Below are 19,407 nucleotides of genomic sequence, written 5' to 3'. Positions count from 1 at the left end.
GAGGTATTGATGTGTGTTCGGTACTGGTGTCGGTGAGGTATTGGTGTGTGTTCGGTATTGGTGTGTGTGAAGTATTGGTGTGGGTGAGGTATTGGTGTGGGTGAGGTATTGGTGTGGGTGAGGTATTGGTGTGTGTTTGAGGTATTGGTGTGGGTGAGGTATTGGTGTGGGTGAGGTATTGATGTGTGTTCGGTACTGGTGTCGGTGAGGTATTGGTGTGTGTTCGGTATTGGTGTGTGTGAAGTATTGGTGTGGGTGAGGTATTGGTGTGGGTGAGGTATTGGTATGTGTGGAGAAGGATGTACACAGGGTCTTTATCTGCGTCTGGCTGCACGGCTGGTCGCTGGTCGTTGGTGGGAAGTGTGTGTGTGTACGTGTGTGTGCACTTCCATACATGTGTCTGTCTGCCTGCCGTGTGTGTGTCTGCCTGCCGTGTGTGTGTCTGCCTGCCGTGTGTGTGTGTGTGACTGAGGTCTCTTTGTTTGGTTTTGATGGACTCTGCCCGCCTTTGTTAGGGACGTGCCACTCTGTGGCTGTGCTGTGGACAGCTACCATTCCCTCTGAGGGAGAGAAGCCCCCAGCTGGCCAGCCCACCGCCACCGTCCTCTCCTCCCGTCCCGGCCAATAGCTGCCTCTCTGCCTGCTCTCCTCTCCTCCTCCAACCAGACAAGGAGGGACACCCCATGCCCCCCGGTGGAAGACACCTGTACATGCACCCCTTTCTACCGTGATGATGAAATACCAAGTACACTAGTGGTGGGGGTGATAGTGTGCCTCCAGTCTGAGGGTGCATCTGAAGCACTTTATTCCCTAAATAGTGCACTGCTTTTGACCAGAGCTCCAATGAATGCACTCTGCTGACTGTCTGTTACAGTTGGTTGGGATTTAAATGAGAATCATTCAGTGTGGATTTCCAGCTGACATCAGAGGGCAAATCGGTCCAGGTGGGAGGGATTAAAACAAATTCGAATCTCCCTGCAACCAGCATTCTGTTGGTATGGTAACTAGCGTGCCCACTTGTCAAGCAACAACGCTGTTGTGTATGCCTGCTGTTTGGGATATGATGTCATCATGGGTGGTGACATTGTCTTAAGTGGAATTTCCAGCATTTGAATAATAGAGTGTTCATGGTTATTAATGGACATTTAACTGGTTAAAGTCAGAGTCCTCTGGGCACTGGTCAAAAGCAGGTGCCATTTGTAACACAGACCCTCTATTTAACTTAGCCGCCATTCCAGTCTAATCTCCTCTCTCCTTTCCGTTTGACACAGAAAGACAACCAGACAGTCCCAATGCATAGCATGCCATGTCCTTGGCTTATTCTGGGACCCCTGCCCAGGCCTATCGGGCCATGCCACGATCTTTGTGTACTGGGGGGGGGGGGCCTAGGCTGGGAACAGAGCTGTTCTTCACCTACATCATTCTATAGTAGAGAGAGAGAGAGAGAGAGAGAGAGAGAGAGAGAGAGAGAGAGAGAGAGAGAGAGAGAGAGAGAGAGAGAGAGAGAGAGAGAGAGAGAGAGAGAGAGAGAATCCCTGCTTGTAAATGTTACTTTAAACTTCCCAGGGCTCAGAGTTCACCCTGAGACTCAGCACACACACAAGAGGTAGACGGCACTCTAATTAAAATGCGGAGGTGGTGGCACCTCTGTGGACTTTGATCATTACAGATGGACAGATATCTGCTACAACACTCATTTACTTCTAGTCTTTGAGCACTACCTCTGTTCTTAATTTGTATTCCTGTGAGACTCTTTTCCAAACTCTCTAAAGGTAATCTCGTGAATTTGAAGGGATTTCAGGATTTTATTTTTCTACGCTGCTTAAAGTGGATGAAGTATCAATCACATTCTACAATGATGCAATGTTTCACTCTTTTTTCATCTTAAAGGAAGAAAGGTTACTGAGACTGAGATATTGATGTATTTCTTCAGCTAAATCTGACCTTTCCTTTGCCTTGTTAAATGTGTCTTGCCCTGGACATGACCACAGCTATAATAATAATAACAATAATAAACAATAATAACAGCTATAGAACCTTGCCAGAATATCATTGAGGAAATATGTGAATATTTCAAATAGAATTCATAACTGGCTCCACAGTGCATGGAGGCTGTGTATCTGAAAATATGATTCATTTATTTAGCCAAACCAGTTAAGAACAAATTCTTATTTACAATGACGGCTTACCCCGGCCAAACCCAAACAACCAATTGTGCGCCAATTGTGCGCCGCCCTATGGGACTCTCAATCACAGCCAGATGTGATACAGCCTGGATTTGAACCAGGGACTGTAGTGACACCTCTTGCACTGAGATGCAATACCTTTGACCACTGCGCCACTCGGGAGATACATTACTTGAATGAACTAAAAGTTTATTAACTAAAAGGTTATTAACTAAAAGGTTTATCACACAAAAGTTTACAAATGTCCAAGTTTTTGTATTTCGGTTGTGATAAGAATGACAACAAGTCAGATTAAAGTGCATGTAAACATTTACTTTTCAATAGAATTTAAAGCATTCACAAAAGAGGCAGTGTTTGCAGCAAAGTGCCGCAAAAAGCATTCCATTTAGAAATTCCTGCATTCAAGTGCATTTTCTTAAGTATAAATATAATAGAATATCTGAGTAATAATTATATAAATTGTCATGTAAAATCTAAAAACATTTCATAGTAGGAAATGTACGGGTACATAAAACAGAATATATTATTATTAATATACAGATAAAAAGTGGCTGATCAGCACCATGGACAGTATTTTCCCCAAAACTCCGTAGAAAACAGGATGCATCATCACAGAACTAGAAAAGGATTATAAAGCTACTGTATAATAAATTAAAATCAGCACATATGCTATTTGCTCTCATTCTAGAGTGAGACAGACAGAGCCAATTTGCTCCCTACTCCTCCCGCTCGCCCATAACCCTTCCATGTTTGAAGATCTGAAGGTCCTGGACAGGTATACAATGAACATAAGCAGTGTAGTGGTGAAGCTTCTATCATATTGCTTCCACCTTACAGATCTACAAACATCAAAGGGTTAGGATAAAAAAAGGTGTGGTAGCAAATTGGGACCTATCACAGGACGACAGTGCCACAGGACACAGAGAATAGATTGTCCTAGCCAGGATAAGAAGGGCAGTACAGAATATAAATATAATTTATAGAATGGACAGCCCCATTAAGTGCACCCATGGCTTTACCAGTCAAATTGCAGTGTGCTAAACAACTGTCCGTTCTATAGATTCTATTTATATACAGTACAATGCAGTATAAGGGCTCTAGTCACTCTTCTTGCAGCTCTCTGTCTCAGTGCTCTCCGACTGCACTTTGGCCTTCTTTGGTGAGCCCTTTCCCCTGTTGTGTGCTGCAGTCTTGGACGAGAACCCTGGGGCCTTGGAGGTCTCAGGGACCGCTGCTCTGTTCAAGCTCTCACCGGTGCCCTTCTTCACTACAGAGGTCTTGTTCTCAGAGGTGAAGGATGGCGATGGCCCGGCAAAGAACGTGCGGTGCACGACAGACTCGATAGGGGCGAAGGGCGAAGAGGAGGAGCCGGTCAGCATCATACTTGTCTGGGGGGAAAATAAATAGATGGAAGGATTTAAAGAGATGGAGAGACAGGATGGAGTGATGAGAATGACTACAGAATGACTAATAAAGAAGTAGACATACGATTTATCATATGATTTATCAGATTAAATGTAACTTTAATGAGTTGATGGGAGAACTCTAATCTAACAGTTGGGAGAGTTCTGAGAACCTGTGATTATATTTATAAGATGTCAAGAGCAGGAGACATCACTCAATGTGAGAGGATTGAGGAGGAATGATGCAACGAGAAGAAAATGATGCAAAATTCTCCTGCTAGAGGCAATACGAGACTAAAGTTGAGTCATAGCTAAATATAAGTATAAGATAGGTCATTCAAATAACATGGACTGGATGTTGTGAGACAGTCAACATGGAGAAAGAATGTTTTTGATTGCCATAAACATTATGTATTGGAAGGTTTCCCAGATCAAGATTGAAGCCATTTCTAGACTAAAAAGTATTTGAGATTCTCCATTGAGCATGCTTTTTGGTCCAGGTGTAGGCGTTACCTATCTTGATCCCAGATCTGATTGTGCCACAATGACCATAGGAGTTGGCTATATAGCACAAACAGATCTGGGACCACGCTTGATCTGGGTCCAGGAAACTGGCCCTATGTCTTTGTAGAGGCCCTGCCCTGTGATTGTTAGGGTTGAGGCTAGGGATAGGGCTAGGGTTAGGATCAGGTTAGTGACTGACTTTGTTGACAACGGTGAAGACGGTGTACAGCAACATGAGGTGGTGCTTCTGGATGGCCAGGTACTGGGTCTGCTGCAGGGCGAACAGCACTGCTCCTATCAGGGTGATCTTAGTTGGGCTGCACACAAAGTCAGAGGTCAGTCAGGTCAGTAACTTCATCATTATGGCTATGAACAGATCTCGATCTCTCTGTTTTTTTCTTTATTTAACCAGGTAGGCCAGTTGAGAACAAGTTCTCATTTACAACTACGACCTGGCCAAGATAAAGCAAAGCAGTGCGACAAAAACAACACAGAGTTACACATGGGATAAACAATCGTACAGTCAATAACACAATAGAAAAATCTGTATACAGTGTGTGCAAAATAAATAAGGAGGTAAGGCAATAAATAGGCCAATAGTGGCGAAGTAATTACAATTCAGCAATTTACACTGGAGTGATATATGTGCAGATGAGGATCTGCAAGTAGAAATACTGGTGTGCAAAAGAGCAGAAAAACAAAAACAAATATTGGGATGAGGTAGGTAGTTGGTTGGATGGGCTAATTACAGATGGGCTGCGTACAGCTGCAGCGATCGGTAACCTGCTCTGACAGCTGACGCTTAAAGTTAGTGAGGGAGAGATAAGTCTCCAACTTCAGTGATTTTTGCAAATCGTTCCAGTCATTGGCAGCAGAGAACTGGAAGGAAAGGCGGCCAAAGAAGGTGTTGGCTTTGGGGATGACCAGTGAAATATACCTGATAGAGCGCTTGCTATGGGTGGGTTTTGCTATGGAGATATTTACCTAGCAAAGACTTATAGATGACCTGGAGCCAGTGGGTTTGGCGACGAATATGTAGCGAGGACCAGCCAACGAAAGTATACAGGTCGCAGTGGTGGGCAGTATATGGGGCTTTGGTGACAAAACGGATGGCACTGTGATAGACTGCATCCAATTTGCTGAGTAGAGTGTTGGAGGCTATTCTGTAAATGACATCGCCAAAGTCAAGGATCGGTAGGATAGTCAGTTTTACGAGGGTATGTTTGGCAGCATGAGTAAAGAAGGCTTTGTTGCGAAATAGGATGCCGATTCTAGATTTAACTTTGGATTGGAAATGCTTCTCCAGGTTCATTTCTCTGTAGGTAATGGCTTTGTTATGGAAGGTTTGGTCTTCCTTTTAGGTGGTTGTAGAATTAAACGGCTCTTTTCTGGATTTTGATAACTAGCGGATATCGGCCTAATTCTTCTCTGCATGCATTATTTGATGTTTTACGTTGTACACAGAGGATATTTTTTTGCAGAATTCTTCATGCAGAGTCTCAAGTTGGTGTTTGTCCCATTTTGTGAATTCTTGGCTGGTGAGCGGACCCCAGACCTCACAACCATAGAGGGCAATGGGTTCTATAAATGATAAAGTATTTTTTGCCAGATCCTAATTGGTATGTCGAATTTTATGTTCCTTTTAATGGCATAGAATGCCCTTCTTGCCTTGTCTACTCAGCTCATTTACAGCTTTGTGGATGTTACCTGTGGCGCTGATGTTTAGGCCAAGGTATATATAGTTGTTTGTGTGCTCTAGGGAAACGGTGTCTAGATGGAATTTGTATTTGTGGTTCTGGCAACTGGACCTTTTTTTAGAACACCATTATTTTTGTCTTACTGAGATTTACTGTCAGGGCCCAGGTCTGACAGAATCTGTGCAGAAGATCTAGGTGTTGCTGTAGGCACTCCTTGATTTGGGACATTGGAGGGCCCCTCTCTCTCTCAAGAGAATAAAGACATACATCATCATTCATCACAGTGGTTTTAGAGGTCAACATCTACATACTCAGCCAGCCAGTAACCGATGTGTCACTCAGTGAATCTCCAATTAAATAATTGGGTTTGTGTGTACAACATCACACAGACCTAGCCTGGTCTCAGATCAGTTTGTGCTGTAAAGCCTACATCAGAGGTATCAAACTCATTCCACCGGGAGGCCGAGTGTCTGCAGGTTTTTCTTTTTTTCTTTCAATTAAGACCTAGACAACCAGGTAAGGGGGCTTCCTAAGTAATTAATGACCTTAATTCATCAATCAAGTACAAGGGTGGAGCGAAAACCCGCAGACACTCGACCCTCCATGGAATGAGTTTGACACGTCATTGTAGCAACAGTCATCAAAATTGTCAATTTGTTTTTTTAAGCAATATTATAAATGCAACAGTTGGACAATGGATGAAGATACTTCAAACCTTATAACAAATAATGAGTCCAGGGATTTGTTGGAATTCAGGTATTTAATTTATTGTAAAATGTATTATTTTTTTTTTTATCATAGATTGCACTCATATATACATTTTCTAATGTTATAAGGTATTTTGTGTTAAAATAAAAATAATTATATGTGCCTCATTTGCATAAATACACAGGTGTAATTGCATATATTAATACATTAACGTAAAGGGGTGGAGCGGGGCTGAAACCACCAAAACCTTGCTCTATCGAGGGGCCGAGGTCTACATGCAATCACCTGTGCTGTCTAGACTGCGTCATGAATTACTGTTGTTGTCACGTTCTGCTGCATAATTCAACAAGGTGTGTCAACAGCCGGATGCCCTCGGATTAAAAATCCACATGCTTGGCTCTAGATCACACCTATCTACACGTATACAGAATTTCCAATGTTTGTAAGATCAGACATAACATCACTACAATCTGAATGTTCATTTTCGGGAAGTAGCTTTCATTTTAAGGCATTTCATTGGTAATCACTTCAACTGTATTAAATTATTACTTTTTTCAATTCCACAAAAAAGAACACCCATAACAATAAAGTTATCTTTCTTCTCATGTAAGTGTTGAGACGATGCGTTAAATCCCGACTAAACTTTATTGTTCTTATAGAGGCAACGGAAAGTATTCCATTGAGTCCATTTCAGCCAATACTGGGATGAGTTTGACAGGTCATTACAAACATTTACGTGGTCGTAACGTTAACGGAAAAAAAAACGACAGAAGTATGAAAGAGTCACAGGAGTAAAAGGAACGCAATGAATCCAGCGAGATTTAAATGACAAGTGGATTTTGCACAGGAAATAGATGGCTGAAAAAGACAGATCCTTATGAGGGCGGGTCATGCGCGTTGCTTGTCATTGTCATGCCAAACATAGGAGTTAGCTATAAACAACGCAAACAGACGTGGGACCAGGCTAACACAGACACTCAACACATTATTCTATCCTCCTTCTAACTGATCCTACAGTACGAGGCCACAGAGAGGAGGGGACATACTAACTGATCCTACAGTACGAGGCCTCAGAGGAGGGGACATACTAACTGATCCTATAGAACGAGGCCTCTGAGGAGGGGACATACTAACTGATCCTACAGTACGAGGCCTCTGAGGAGGGGACATACTAACTGATCCTACAATACGAGGCCTCAGAGGGGACATACTAACTGATCCTACAGTACGAGGCCTCAGAGAGGAGGGGACATACTAACTGATCCTACAGTACGAGGCCTCAGAGAGGAGGGGCCATACTAACTGATCCTACAGTACGAGGCCTCAGAGAGGAGGGGACATACTAACTGATCCTACAGTACGAGGCCTCAGAGAGGAGGGGACTTACTAACTGATCCTACAGTACGAGGCCTCAGAGAGGAGGGGACATACTAACTGATCCTACAGTACGAGGCCTCAGAGAGGAGGGGACATACTAACTGATCCTACAGCACGAGGCCTCAGAGAGGAGGGGACATACTAACTGATCCTACAGTACGAGGCCTCAGAGAGGAGGGGACATACTAACACATCCTACAGTACGAGGCCTCTGAGAGGAGGGGACTTACTAACTGATCCTACAGTACGAGGCCTCAGAGAGGAGGGGACATACTAACTGATCCTACAGTACGAGGCCTCAGAGAGGAGGGGACATACTAACTGATCCTACAGTACGAGGCCTCAGAGAGGAGGGGACATACTAACTGATCCTACAGTACGAGGCCTCAGAGAGGAGGGGACATACTAACTGATCCTACAGTACGAGGCCTCAGAGAGGAGGGGACATACTAACTGATCCTACAGCACGAGGCCTCTGAGAGGAGGGGACTTACTAACTGATCCTACAGTACGAGGCCTCAGAGAGGAGGGGACATACTAACACATCCTACAGTACGAGGCCTCTGAGAGGAGGGGACTTACTAACTGATCCTACAGTACGAGGCCTCAGAGAGGAGGGGACATACTAACTGATCCTACAGTACGAGGCCTCTGAGAGGAGGGGACATACTAACTGATCCTACAGTACGAGGCCTCAGAGAGGAGGGGACATACTAACTGATCCTACAGCACGAGGCCTCAGAGAGGAGGGGACATACTAACTGATCCTACAGCACGAGGCCTCTGAGAGGAGGGGACATACTAACTGATCCTACAGTACGAGGCCTCTGAGAGGAGGGGACATACTAACTGATCCTACAGCACGAGGCCTCAGAGAGGAGGGGACATACTAACTGATCCTACAGTACGAGGCCTCAGAGAGGAGGGGACATACTAACTGATCCTACAGTACGAGGCCTCTGAGAGGAGGGGACATACTAATTGATCCTACAGTACGAGGCCTCAGAGAGGAGGGGACTTACTAACTGATCCTACAGTACGAGGCCTCTGAGAGGAGGGGACATACTAACACATCCTACAGTACGAGGCCTCAGAGGAGGGGACTTACTAGGTCATCTTGAGAAGCTCATTGGTTTCTGGCTTCCAGACTCCTCTGACCAGCTGTTCAAAATTACTGATCAGACCTCCTCCAGCACCTGAAGAGAAAGAGATACAACCCTGCGTCATTGTCCTGGACTGGTATAACATCTTTATAGACCCGTTTGTGCTGTCTGGCTCCTATGGTCTGTTTGGCATAAAAAGGAGTTAGGCTATAAAGCACAAACAGATCTGCGACCAGGCTAGTAGCTGAATAGTCTTAAGGTCTAATAACACCTCAACAAAGTCAATTCAGAAAGCTCTATTTCTTTGTGATGTATAAGGAATGCTGGGCTGCTTGCTATTCAAAGCACAGAGCTGAACAGCGAAACTATAATCTTCAGGATCACAATTAGTGTCAATGCAACCTCATGTTATTTAGAAGTATTTGTACGGACCAAAAGGTCAGGACTAATAACCACAATAGTAATGGGTTTGATATCCATTACATTCCTGAAACTTGTCTTATGAATGATTACCAACAGGGCTCCTCCCAAATTGATTTATAACCAATTTATATTGAATGTGTGAGAGAGAGTTTATATATCTGTGTGTGTGTGTACTAGATCTGGCCATATCTTCCACATGCTTGTCAGTGAGCAGCACACACACAGTGCTACCAGTGATGTAGTGGTAAAACAAAATAGGTGGGTAAACTCTGACCGTCAGTCGCAGTGAAAAAGGTAACGCTCCCTATACTTTCAATGCATTTTCCTGCAAAAGGTGGGTAAACTGTATTTACTCTGAACTTCACCACTGAGTAGTTCCGTAGCATAGCGCATGGTGGCCAGAGGTTGACAGAATCATATCAAATTTTATTTGTCACCTGCGCAACAACAGGTGTAGGTAGACAACAGGTGTAGGTAGACCTTACAGTGAAATGCTTACTTACAAGCCCTTAATCTGTATGGTTGTGTGTATTGCATTCACAACACATACACTGTATGGCCAAAAGTATATGGACACCTGCTCGTCGAACATCTCATTCCAAAATCATGTTGGGTCGATTAGGTCTGGCTCGCAGTCGGCGTTCCAATTCATCCCAAAGGTGTTTGATGGGGTTGAGGTCAGGGCTCTGTGCAGGCCAGTCAAGTTCTTCACACCAATCTCGACAAACCATTTCTGTATGGACCTCGCTTTGTGCACCGGAGCATTGTTATACTGAAACAGGGAAGGGCATTCCCCAAACTGTTGAAAGCAAAGTTGGAATCACAGAATCGTCTAGAATGTCATTGTAAGCCGTAGAGTTAAGATTCCCCCTCCACTGGAACTAAGGGGCCTAGCTCGAATCATGAAAAACAGCCCCAGACCGTTATTCCTTTTCCACCAAACTTTACAGTTGGCACTATGCATTCGGGCAGGTTGTGCATTCGCCAAACCCAAATTAGTCCGTCGGACTGCCAGATGGTGAAGCGTGATTCATCACTCAAGAAAACACGCTGCACACTGCTCCAGAGTCCAATGGCGATGAGCGTTACACCACTCCAGCCGACGCTTGGCATTGCGCATGGTGATCTTAAACTTGTGTGCAGCTGCTCAGCCATGGAAACCCATTTCATGAAGCTCCCGGTGAACAGCTCTTGTGCTGAGGCAGTTTGGAACTTGGTATTGAGTGTTGCAACCGAGGACAGAGGATTTTTATTCGCTACGCACGTCAGCACTCTGTGGTCTCATTCAGTGAGCTTGTGTGGCCTACCACTTCGAGGCTGAGCCGTTGTTGCTCCTAGACGTTTCCACTTCACAATAACAGCACTTACAGTTGACCGGAGCAGCTCTAGCAGGGCAGAAATTTGACGAACTGACTTGTTGGAAAGGTGGCATCCCATGATGGTGCCACATTGAAAGTTACTGAGCTCTTCAGTAAGTCCATTCCACTGCCAATTTTTGTCTATAAAGATTCCATGACTGTGTGCTCAATTTTATTCACATTTCAGCAACAGCTGTGGCTGAAATAGCCGAATCCAATAACTTGAAGGGGTGTCCACATACCTTTGGCCATGTCGTGTACTTGTCAGTATACAATAAACAAAGGTACTTACCTTAAAAATAAATTATACTATACCATGAAGAGACTTTGTCTGTGTACAGTATATACTAAAACAGTGATATTCCCATCTTTAACCCATCCTATAGCGATCATCACCTTTAACCCATCCTATAGCGATCATCACCTTTAGCACATCCTATAGAGATCATCACCTTTAGCCCATTCTATAGCGATCATCACCTTTAGCCCATCCTATAGCGATCATCACCTTTAGCCCATCCTATAGCGATCATCACCTTTAGCCCATTCTATAGCTATCATCACCTTTAACCCATCCTATAGCGATCATCACCTTTAGCCCATCCTATAGCGATCATCACCTTTAGCCCATCCTATAGCGATCATCACCTTTAGCCCATCCTATAGCGATCATCACCTTTAGCCCATCCTATAGCGATCATCACCTTTAGCCCATTCTATAGCGATCATCACCTTTAGCCCATCCTATAGCGATCATCACCTTTAGCCCATCCTATAGCGATCATCACCTTTAGCCCATTCTATAGCGATCATCACCTTTAGCCCATCCTATAGCGATCATCACCTTTAGCCCATCCTATAGCGATCATCACCTTTAGCCCATTCTATAGCGATCATCACCTTTAGCCCATCCTATAGCGATCATCACCTTTAGCCCATTCTATAGCGATCATCACCTTTAGCCCATCCTATAGCGATCATCACCTTTAGCCCATCCTATAGCGATCATCACCTTTAGCCCATTCTATAGCGATCATCACCTTTAGCCCATCCTATAGCGATCATCACCTTTAGCCCATTCTATAGCGATCATCACCTTTAGCCCATCCTATAGCGATCATCACCAGAAGTCCATCCTTGTACTTGCTGTGTGCCTCAGCCACGCCCCCCAGGACTTTCCATGTGCGGGTCACCTCCTTCATGCCGGTCAGCACCAGATGCACAGGGAAGAGGGCAGTACAGGAGTACACCATGTCCTGGGGGCAGTAGAACACCAGGTACCTACAACATAGACACAGACTGCATTTTTTCCCCCCCCAATGTTTTTATGAATATCGCTATCAACAACAGAATAAACTAATTTGGAATTACATTAATTCTAATGATATTTCTCAACACCTAATGTTGAGCATATTACACTCACTGGAGTATCTGACATAGGCTTTGAAAAATCACCCGCGAATAGGCTACCTACCAGTCAATAGGGCTACCAGTCAATAGGGCTACCAGTCAATAAGGCTACCAGTCAATAAGGCTACCAATCAATAGGCTACCAGTCAATAAGCTACCAGTCAATAGGGCTACCAGTCAATAGGGCTACCAGTCAATAAGCTACCAGTCAATAAGGCTACCAGTCAATAGGCTACCAGTCAATAGGCTACCAGTCAATAAGGCTACCAGTCAATAGGCTACCAGTCAATAGGGCTACCAGTCAATAAGGCTACCAGTCAATAGGGCTACCAGTCAATAAGGCTACCAGTCAATAGGGCTACCAGTCAATAAGGCTACCAGTCAATAAGGCTACCAGTCAATAGGGCTACCAGTCAATAGGCTACCAGTCAATAGGGCTACCAGTCAATAGGGCTACCAGTCAATAGGGCTACCAGTCAATAGGGCTACCAGTCAATAGGCTACCAGTCAATAGGGCTACCAGTCAATAAGGCTACCAGTCAATAGGGCTACCAGTCAATAAGGCTACCAGTCAATAGGGCTACCAGTCAATAGGGCTACCAGTCAATAGGGCTACCAGTCAATAAGGCTACCAGTCAATAGGGCTACCAGTCAATAGGCTACCAGTCAATAGGGCTACCAGTCAATAAGGCTACCAGTCAATAGGGCTACCAGTCAATAGGGCTACCAGTCAATAGGCTACCAGTCAATAGGGCTACCAGTCAATAGGGCTACCAGTCAATAGGGCTACCAGTCAATAGGCTACCAGTCAATAGGGCTACCAGTCAATAAGGCTACCAGTCAATAGGGCTACCAGTCAATAAGGCTACCAGTCAATAGGGCTACCAGTCAATAGGGCTACCAGTCAATAGGCTACCAGTCAATAGGGCTACCAGTCAATAGGGCTACCAGTCAATAGGCTACCAGTCAATAGGCTACCAGTCAATAAGGCTACCAGTCAATAGGGCTACCAATGCGGCAAGTGCCGCTGGCTGCTGTTAAGCTTTCTTGACTTAATACATTTTTGCCAACACATGTCTAACCTTTGTTTACCAGTTAAACAGCTGCTCTTCATGAAAATGCCTATAAGATTGAAAGGTAACTCCTATGTTAGAGTTTATCCTTCCTCTTCCAATTATACTGAACAAAAATATAAATGCAACAGGTAAAGTGTTGGTCCTATGTTTCATGAGCTGAAATAAAAAAAATCCTGACAAAAAGCTTATTTCTCTCAAATGTATTTATTTTACTAAGCAAGTCAGTTAAGAACAAATTCTTATTTACAATGACGGCCTAGGAACAGTGGGTTAACTGCCTCGTTCAGGGGCAGAACGACAGATGTTTACCTTGGCAGCTCGGGGATTCGATCTAGCAACTTTTTGGTTACTGTCCCAACGCTCTAACCACTAGGCTACCTGTTAGTGAGCATTTCTCCTTTGCCAATATAATCGATCCACCTGACAGGTGTGGCATATTAAGAAGCTGATTAAACAGCATGATCATTACACAGGTGCACCGTCTGCTAGGGACAATAAAAGGCCACGGTTTTGCGGTTTTGTCACACAACACAATGCCACAGATGTCTCAAGTTTTGAGGGAGTGTGCAATTGGCATGCTGACTGCTGGAATGTCCACCACAGCTGTTGCCAGAGAATGAAATGTTCATTTCTCTACCACGCCAGCCCAGGACCTCCACATCCGGCTTCTTCACCTGCGGGACCCCTGCCCAGTCATGTGAAATCCATAGATCAGGGCCTAATTAATGTATTTCTAGTGACTGATTTCCTTACATGAACTGTAAACTCAGTAAAATCTTTGAAATTGTTGCATGTTGCGTTTATACTTTTGTTCAGTCTATAATGTGAGGTAAAAATAATGAAATAATATCTATTGTATCTATTTATTTGAAAATGTTGATGATTTCCCCTTGCCATTATCATTTCCCTGATGATAAGACAAGACATGGGAAAATAAAGTGTTTTCTAACATATGATGGGACCCCCTGGGTTGCCGGGCAAGAATATACAGTCAGGAAGTAGTAAGCTGATTAAATACAATATTCACAGTTCCACTGGAGAACAAACGAATCCTTCAATGCCTGTGAAATACGGCCCAGCTGACAGAGTTACAATGTGGCAGCATATTTGTTTTGTTAAAAAAAAAAGCAAACACTAATTATTCTGTTTTGGGTTTTCTATGATGTGCATTGCCTGGCTTGATCTTGTGTGTTGATATGATACAGTGATTCATCTTCTCAGGCTGGAGCATGGCTAATGGCTGAATAAATGGCTTATTGTCCATTCCTCTGTGTGGTCATTTACCCGCTAATTTGTATATTCTGTCACACTAGCACATAGTCACAATCATCCAATGTGGGTAATATCGAAATCAGAGGAGGTTGGTGGGAGGAGCTATAGGAGGACAGGCTTATTGTAATGGCTAGAATGGAATGGTTTCAAACACATCAAACAAATGGATGCCACATGTTTGACTCCATTCCGTTAATTCCATTCCAGCCATTACAATGAGCCCGTCCTCAAATAGCTCCACCCACCAGCCTCCACTGATCAAAATATCCCTAATATGGCTCCTACTTAGTTGTATTTTATTAAGGATCCCCATTAGCTGCTCTCAAGGCAGAAGCTACTCTTCCATTATACTTCTACAGTATAATGCAAAAGGTAACCAGAACCAGACAAACGCAGGTTCTTAAATATCCATATCTAAATTAAATATTGGATTGAGACAAAACAAACAATCTAGTTCAACAGTCAGTAAGCTATTCTATAAAAAAAAAATACTGGCAGAAACTCAAACAGGAAGTATCCGTGCTAAGGTCTGTTCATCGTTGGTCTGACCAATCAGAATGCATGCTTCAAGATAGTTTTGATCACGCGTACTGGGATATGTTCTGGGTAGCCTCTGAGAATAACATTGACGTATACACGGACACGGTGACTGAGTTTATCAGGAAGTGTATAGGGGATGTTGTTCCCACCGTGACTAATTAAAACCTACCCTAACCAAACAACGTGGATAGAGGTGATAGAATAAAACACATAATGTGTAGGGTGGAGAGAGGGTTGGTTTGACAGGTTTACTTGCTCTGGATTATCAATACTGCATGTGTCCTAGGCTGTTGTGCCGTGGCTGTGTCGGAATCTATTGTGAGTTGAACTTGAGTATGCCTTCCCATAAGGGAGTGCCCGGGGTTGGCTTGCGGTCGGCTCTGGCACAGCCATGGCGCGATACAACAGGATATAATGTGATGCCTATGACAAATCTTTACCTGCAGTCATTAGCGGCCTTTAGAATCTATGTTCCTTTTTACTTTTTTGGTCAGAATACAACAGGATATAAGGAGGACTACATGAAATATGTCTTGCATGTAATGGACATTTTTTTAAAAGGGACTGGTCTTGCGATATATTTACGTTGTTTTCTCTTCTTTTCTTCATATATTACATTTTTTTTTGCGAACAATTGCATCCAATGAACTGAGCAAGCTGGGCTGACATGCTTATAGCCTTGATAGGACTTTCCAATATGAGCAGGCATGTATACGATTGTGCTGTTATTATTTATATTAACATTATTTATCATTGATTTTATTTGTAATTTTTTTTGTTACTAGTTTCCCATGTTATTTGGTTAGTTGTCTTAGGCATCCTCATAGATAATTATGTTATCATGGGACTGCCCATATTTCCCTCTGGCCAACGCCAATTGGCGGCCAAGGGTTTGTTTTAGGATGCAAAGGTGTGTCATGAGTCAGGGTGATGGTCTGATGGTCTTAGTGACAACAGACCTAGATATGTTGGGAGGTTTTAGTGGGTGGAATATTAGGACAATTGGAGGTTTACAAAGTTTCAGCTACAGTATGCTTAACAGTGCAAATTATTATGGTACAGCTATATGGACACTTAATCATAATGGTAAGTTTACAAACATTGGTTGTGGTAAGTATAATTGAAACTTGGGTATCATTATGGTAAGTGGGGAAATACATATTGCAAGTTATAATTGTAATGGCTTAGCAGATCATAAAAAAAAGTAGATCAATTTTTACATGGCTAAAAGATAAAGAATATAATATCTATTGTTTACAGGAAACTCATTCTACAAATATAGATGAGGTTGGGTGGAAAAAGTAAATATTTTTTTGTCATGGTCAAAGAAACTCAAAAGGGGTGATTATACTAATTAATACAAATGTTGATCCGATTGTGAAAACTGTGCAAACAGATCCGCAAGAAAGATGGATTATTTTAAATATGCTATTGGACCAAAAACAGATCTGGCTAATTCATCTATATGGGCCAAATAATGATGATCCACACTTTTTCGAAAATATATATAATAACCTATTGAGCTCACAAGCAACGACATAATCTATTATTATGGTGGGAGATTATAATACGGTTTTAAGTACCTCAATGATTCGTAAAGGAAATCATTCTACAAGCTATCACCCTCAAGCACATAAGGAGATCACAAAGATCATGGCTACATTACAACTAGTGGATATATGGAGGTTGAAAAACCCTGACCTAGTGAGATATACATGGAGGAGGCTTAATCAAGCTAGCCGTCTTGATTACTTCCTAGTCTCGTTCTTGCTGGCATCAAAAGTAAAAAAAAAACGTATTAATAGGAGACCGAATGAATCGGACCATTATCTAATTGGCTTCCATATAACTCTTACAGAATTTCCACGTGGACGGGTATATTGGAAATTAATCAAGGCCTATTGGATGACAATTTGTTCTTAACTAGGACAAAATAATTCATAATTTACTTTTTTTTGTACAACATACGGGACACTTTCAAATGTACTTTTAGAAGCCATTCAGTACAATACTCATCATTAAAACAAAAGCAGTTTAGGTCAAAAGAGATTAGACTAATAAAGGAAATAGAGGAAGTAACAGCGCAGGGAGATGGTAATGGGAACTGTATTATAGAGGCACAAAATAGGTTAGAGGAAAAACAAAAAGACATCGAGGTACTTATTCACGAACAATTAAGTGTAATGTATTCCAAAAATAAAGCGAATTGGATGGAAAATGGGAGAAAATGCACAACATTTTCCTTGAATCTTCAACACAGAAATTCTACCAACAATAATTTACAGAAACTCGTTACAAATGATGGAGTTATCCATGATTCACCAAATTATATTTTGAAAGAGGAAGCAAAATATTTTAAGCATATGTTTTCTTTTCAGTCTCCTCCATTTCCACTGAAATATGTTAACTGTAAGGATTTATTTTCTAATAATAATAATAATAATAATAATGTAAAATTAACACATTTATAGAAAGACCGGTGTGAAGGCCAACTTACAGACGAGGAACTTTTTGAGGCAATGAAATGTTTTCAGTCTGGAAAAACACCTGGGCTTGACGGTAAACCACTAGAGGAACAGTTGAAGTCGGAAGTTTACATACACTTAGGTTGGAGTCATTAAAACTCATTTTTCAAAAACTCCACATTTCTTGTTAACAAACTAGAGTTTTGGCAAGTCGGTTAGGACATCTACTTTGTGCATGACACAAGTAATTTTTCCAACAACTGTTTACAGACAGATTATTTCACTTATAATTCACTGTATCACAATTCCAGTGGGTCAGAAGATTACATACACTAAGTTGACTGTGCCTTTAAACAGCTTGGAAAATTCCAGAAAATTATGTAATTGCTTTAGAAGCTTTTGACAGGCTAATTGACATCATTTGAGTCAATTGAATGTGTACCTGTGGATGTATTTCAAGGCCTACCTTCAAACTCAGTGGCTCCTTGCTTGACATCATGGGAAAATCAAAAGAAATCAGCCAAGACCTCAGAAAAAAAATGGACGTTGAGGAAACAGGTACAAAAATATATATATCCACAGTAAAGCGAGTCCTATATCGACATAACCTGAAAGGCCGCTCAGCAAGGAAGAAGCCACTGCTCCAAAACCTCCATAAAAAAGCCAGACTGTGGTTTGCAACTGCACATGGGTACAAAGATCGTACTTTTTGGAGAAATGTCCTCTGGTCTGATGAATCAAAAAATAGAACTGTTTGGCCTTAATGACCCTCGTTATGTTTGGAGGAAAAAGGGGGAGGCTTGCAAGTCGAAGAACACCATCCCAACCGTGAAGCACAGGGGTGGCAACATCATGTTGTAGGGGTGCTTTGCTTCAGGAGGGACTGGTGCACTTCACAAAATAGATGGCATCATGAAGTAGGAAAATGATGTGGATATATTGAAGCAACATCTCAAGACATCAGTTAGGAAGTTAAAGCTTGGTCGCGAATGAGTCTTCCAAATGGACAATGACCCCAAGCATACTTCCAAAGTTGTGGCAAAATGGCTTAAGGACAACAAAGTCAAGGTACTGGAGTGGCCATCACAAAGCCCTGACCTCAATCTTATAGAAAATTTGAGGGCAGAACTGAACATGTGTGTGCGAGCAAGGAGGCCTACAAACCTGACTCAGTTACACCAGCTCTGTCAGGAGGAATGGGCCAAAACTCACCCAACTTATTGTGGGAAGCATGTTGAAGGCAACCCGAAACGTTTGACCCAAGTTAAACAATTTAAAGGCAATGCCACCAAATACTAATTGAGTGTATGTAAACTTCTGACCCACTGAGAATGTGATGAAAGAAATAAAAGCTGAAATAAATCATTCTCTACTATTATTCTGACATTTCACATTCTTAAAATAAAGTGGTTATCCTAACTGACCAAAGACAGGGAATTTTACTAGGATTAAATGTAAAAAATTGTGAAAAACTGAGTTTAAATGTATGGGTACAAGGTATGTGTATAAGGTGTATGTAAACTTCTGACTTCAACTGTATGTAAATGTGATATTTCAGTTTATTTAAAAAAAAAATGTATTAGCAAAAACTTTTTGGTTTGTCATTATGGGGTAATGTGTGTTGATTGATGAGGGAACATTTGTTTTAATCAATTTTAGAATAAGGCTGGGACCTAACAAATTGTGGAAAAAGTAAAGGGGTCTGAATATTTTCCGAAGGCACTTTATATACTGTATTCTAGTCAATGCCATCCTATTCAACTATTGCTCTATATATATACTATTCTATCCTATGTATTCTACAGATATACCTACTCATTCAAGGGTTTTATTTTAGTTTTACTATTTTCTACATTGTAGAATAATAGTGAAGACATCAAAACTA

The 19,407-nt window shown here is 42.2% G+C and overlaps 1 protein-coding gene across 3 annotated transcripts in view; it reads right to left on the bottom strand.

Annotated features, from left to right (window-relative positions):
- Positions 1 to 2,477: 2,477 nt before the first annotated feature.
- LOC106568452 (trimeric intracellular cation channel type B) overlaps positions 2,478 to 19,407 on the bottom strand; it is a 35,704-nt gene continuing 18,774 nt past the window's right edge. For 2 of the 3 annotated variants that reach the window (XM_045692563.2, XM_045692561.2), the window contains 4 exons: positions 11,856 to 12,058; positions 8,984 to 9,071; positions 4,293 to 4,410; positions 2,478 to 3,574 (listed from right to left, as the gene is read on the bottom strand). In XM_045692563.2, coding sequence (XP_045548519.1) covers positions 3,284 to 3,574; positions 4,293 to 4,410; positions 8,984 to 9,071; positions 11,856 to 12,058 — 700 coding nt within the window. In that variant the 3' untranslated portion in view covers positions 2,478 to 3,283. The remainder of the gene's footprint in view (positions 3,575 to 4,292; positions 4,411 to 8,983; positions 9,072 to 11,855; positions 12,059 to 19,407) is intronic. The other variant, XM_045692562.2, reaches the window with a different exon arrangement.

The sequence above is a fragment of the Salmo salar genome, chromosome 13, assembly GCF_965601325.2.
Source record: "Salmo salar chromosome 13, fSalSal1, whole genome shotgun sequence".
NCBI classification, from domain to species: Eukaryota; Metazoa; Chordata; class Actinopteri; order Salmoniformes; family Salmonidae; genus Salmo; species Salmo salar.
The sequence above is the reverse complement of the archived record's forward strand: the minus strand, read 5'-3'. Positions and strand labels throughout refer to the sequence as shown.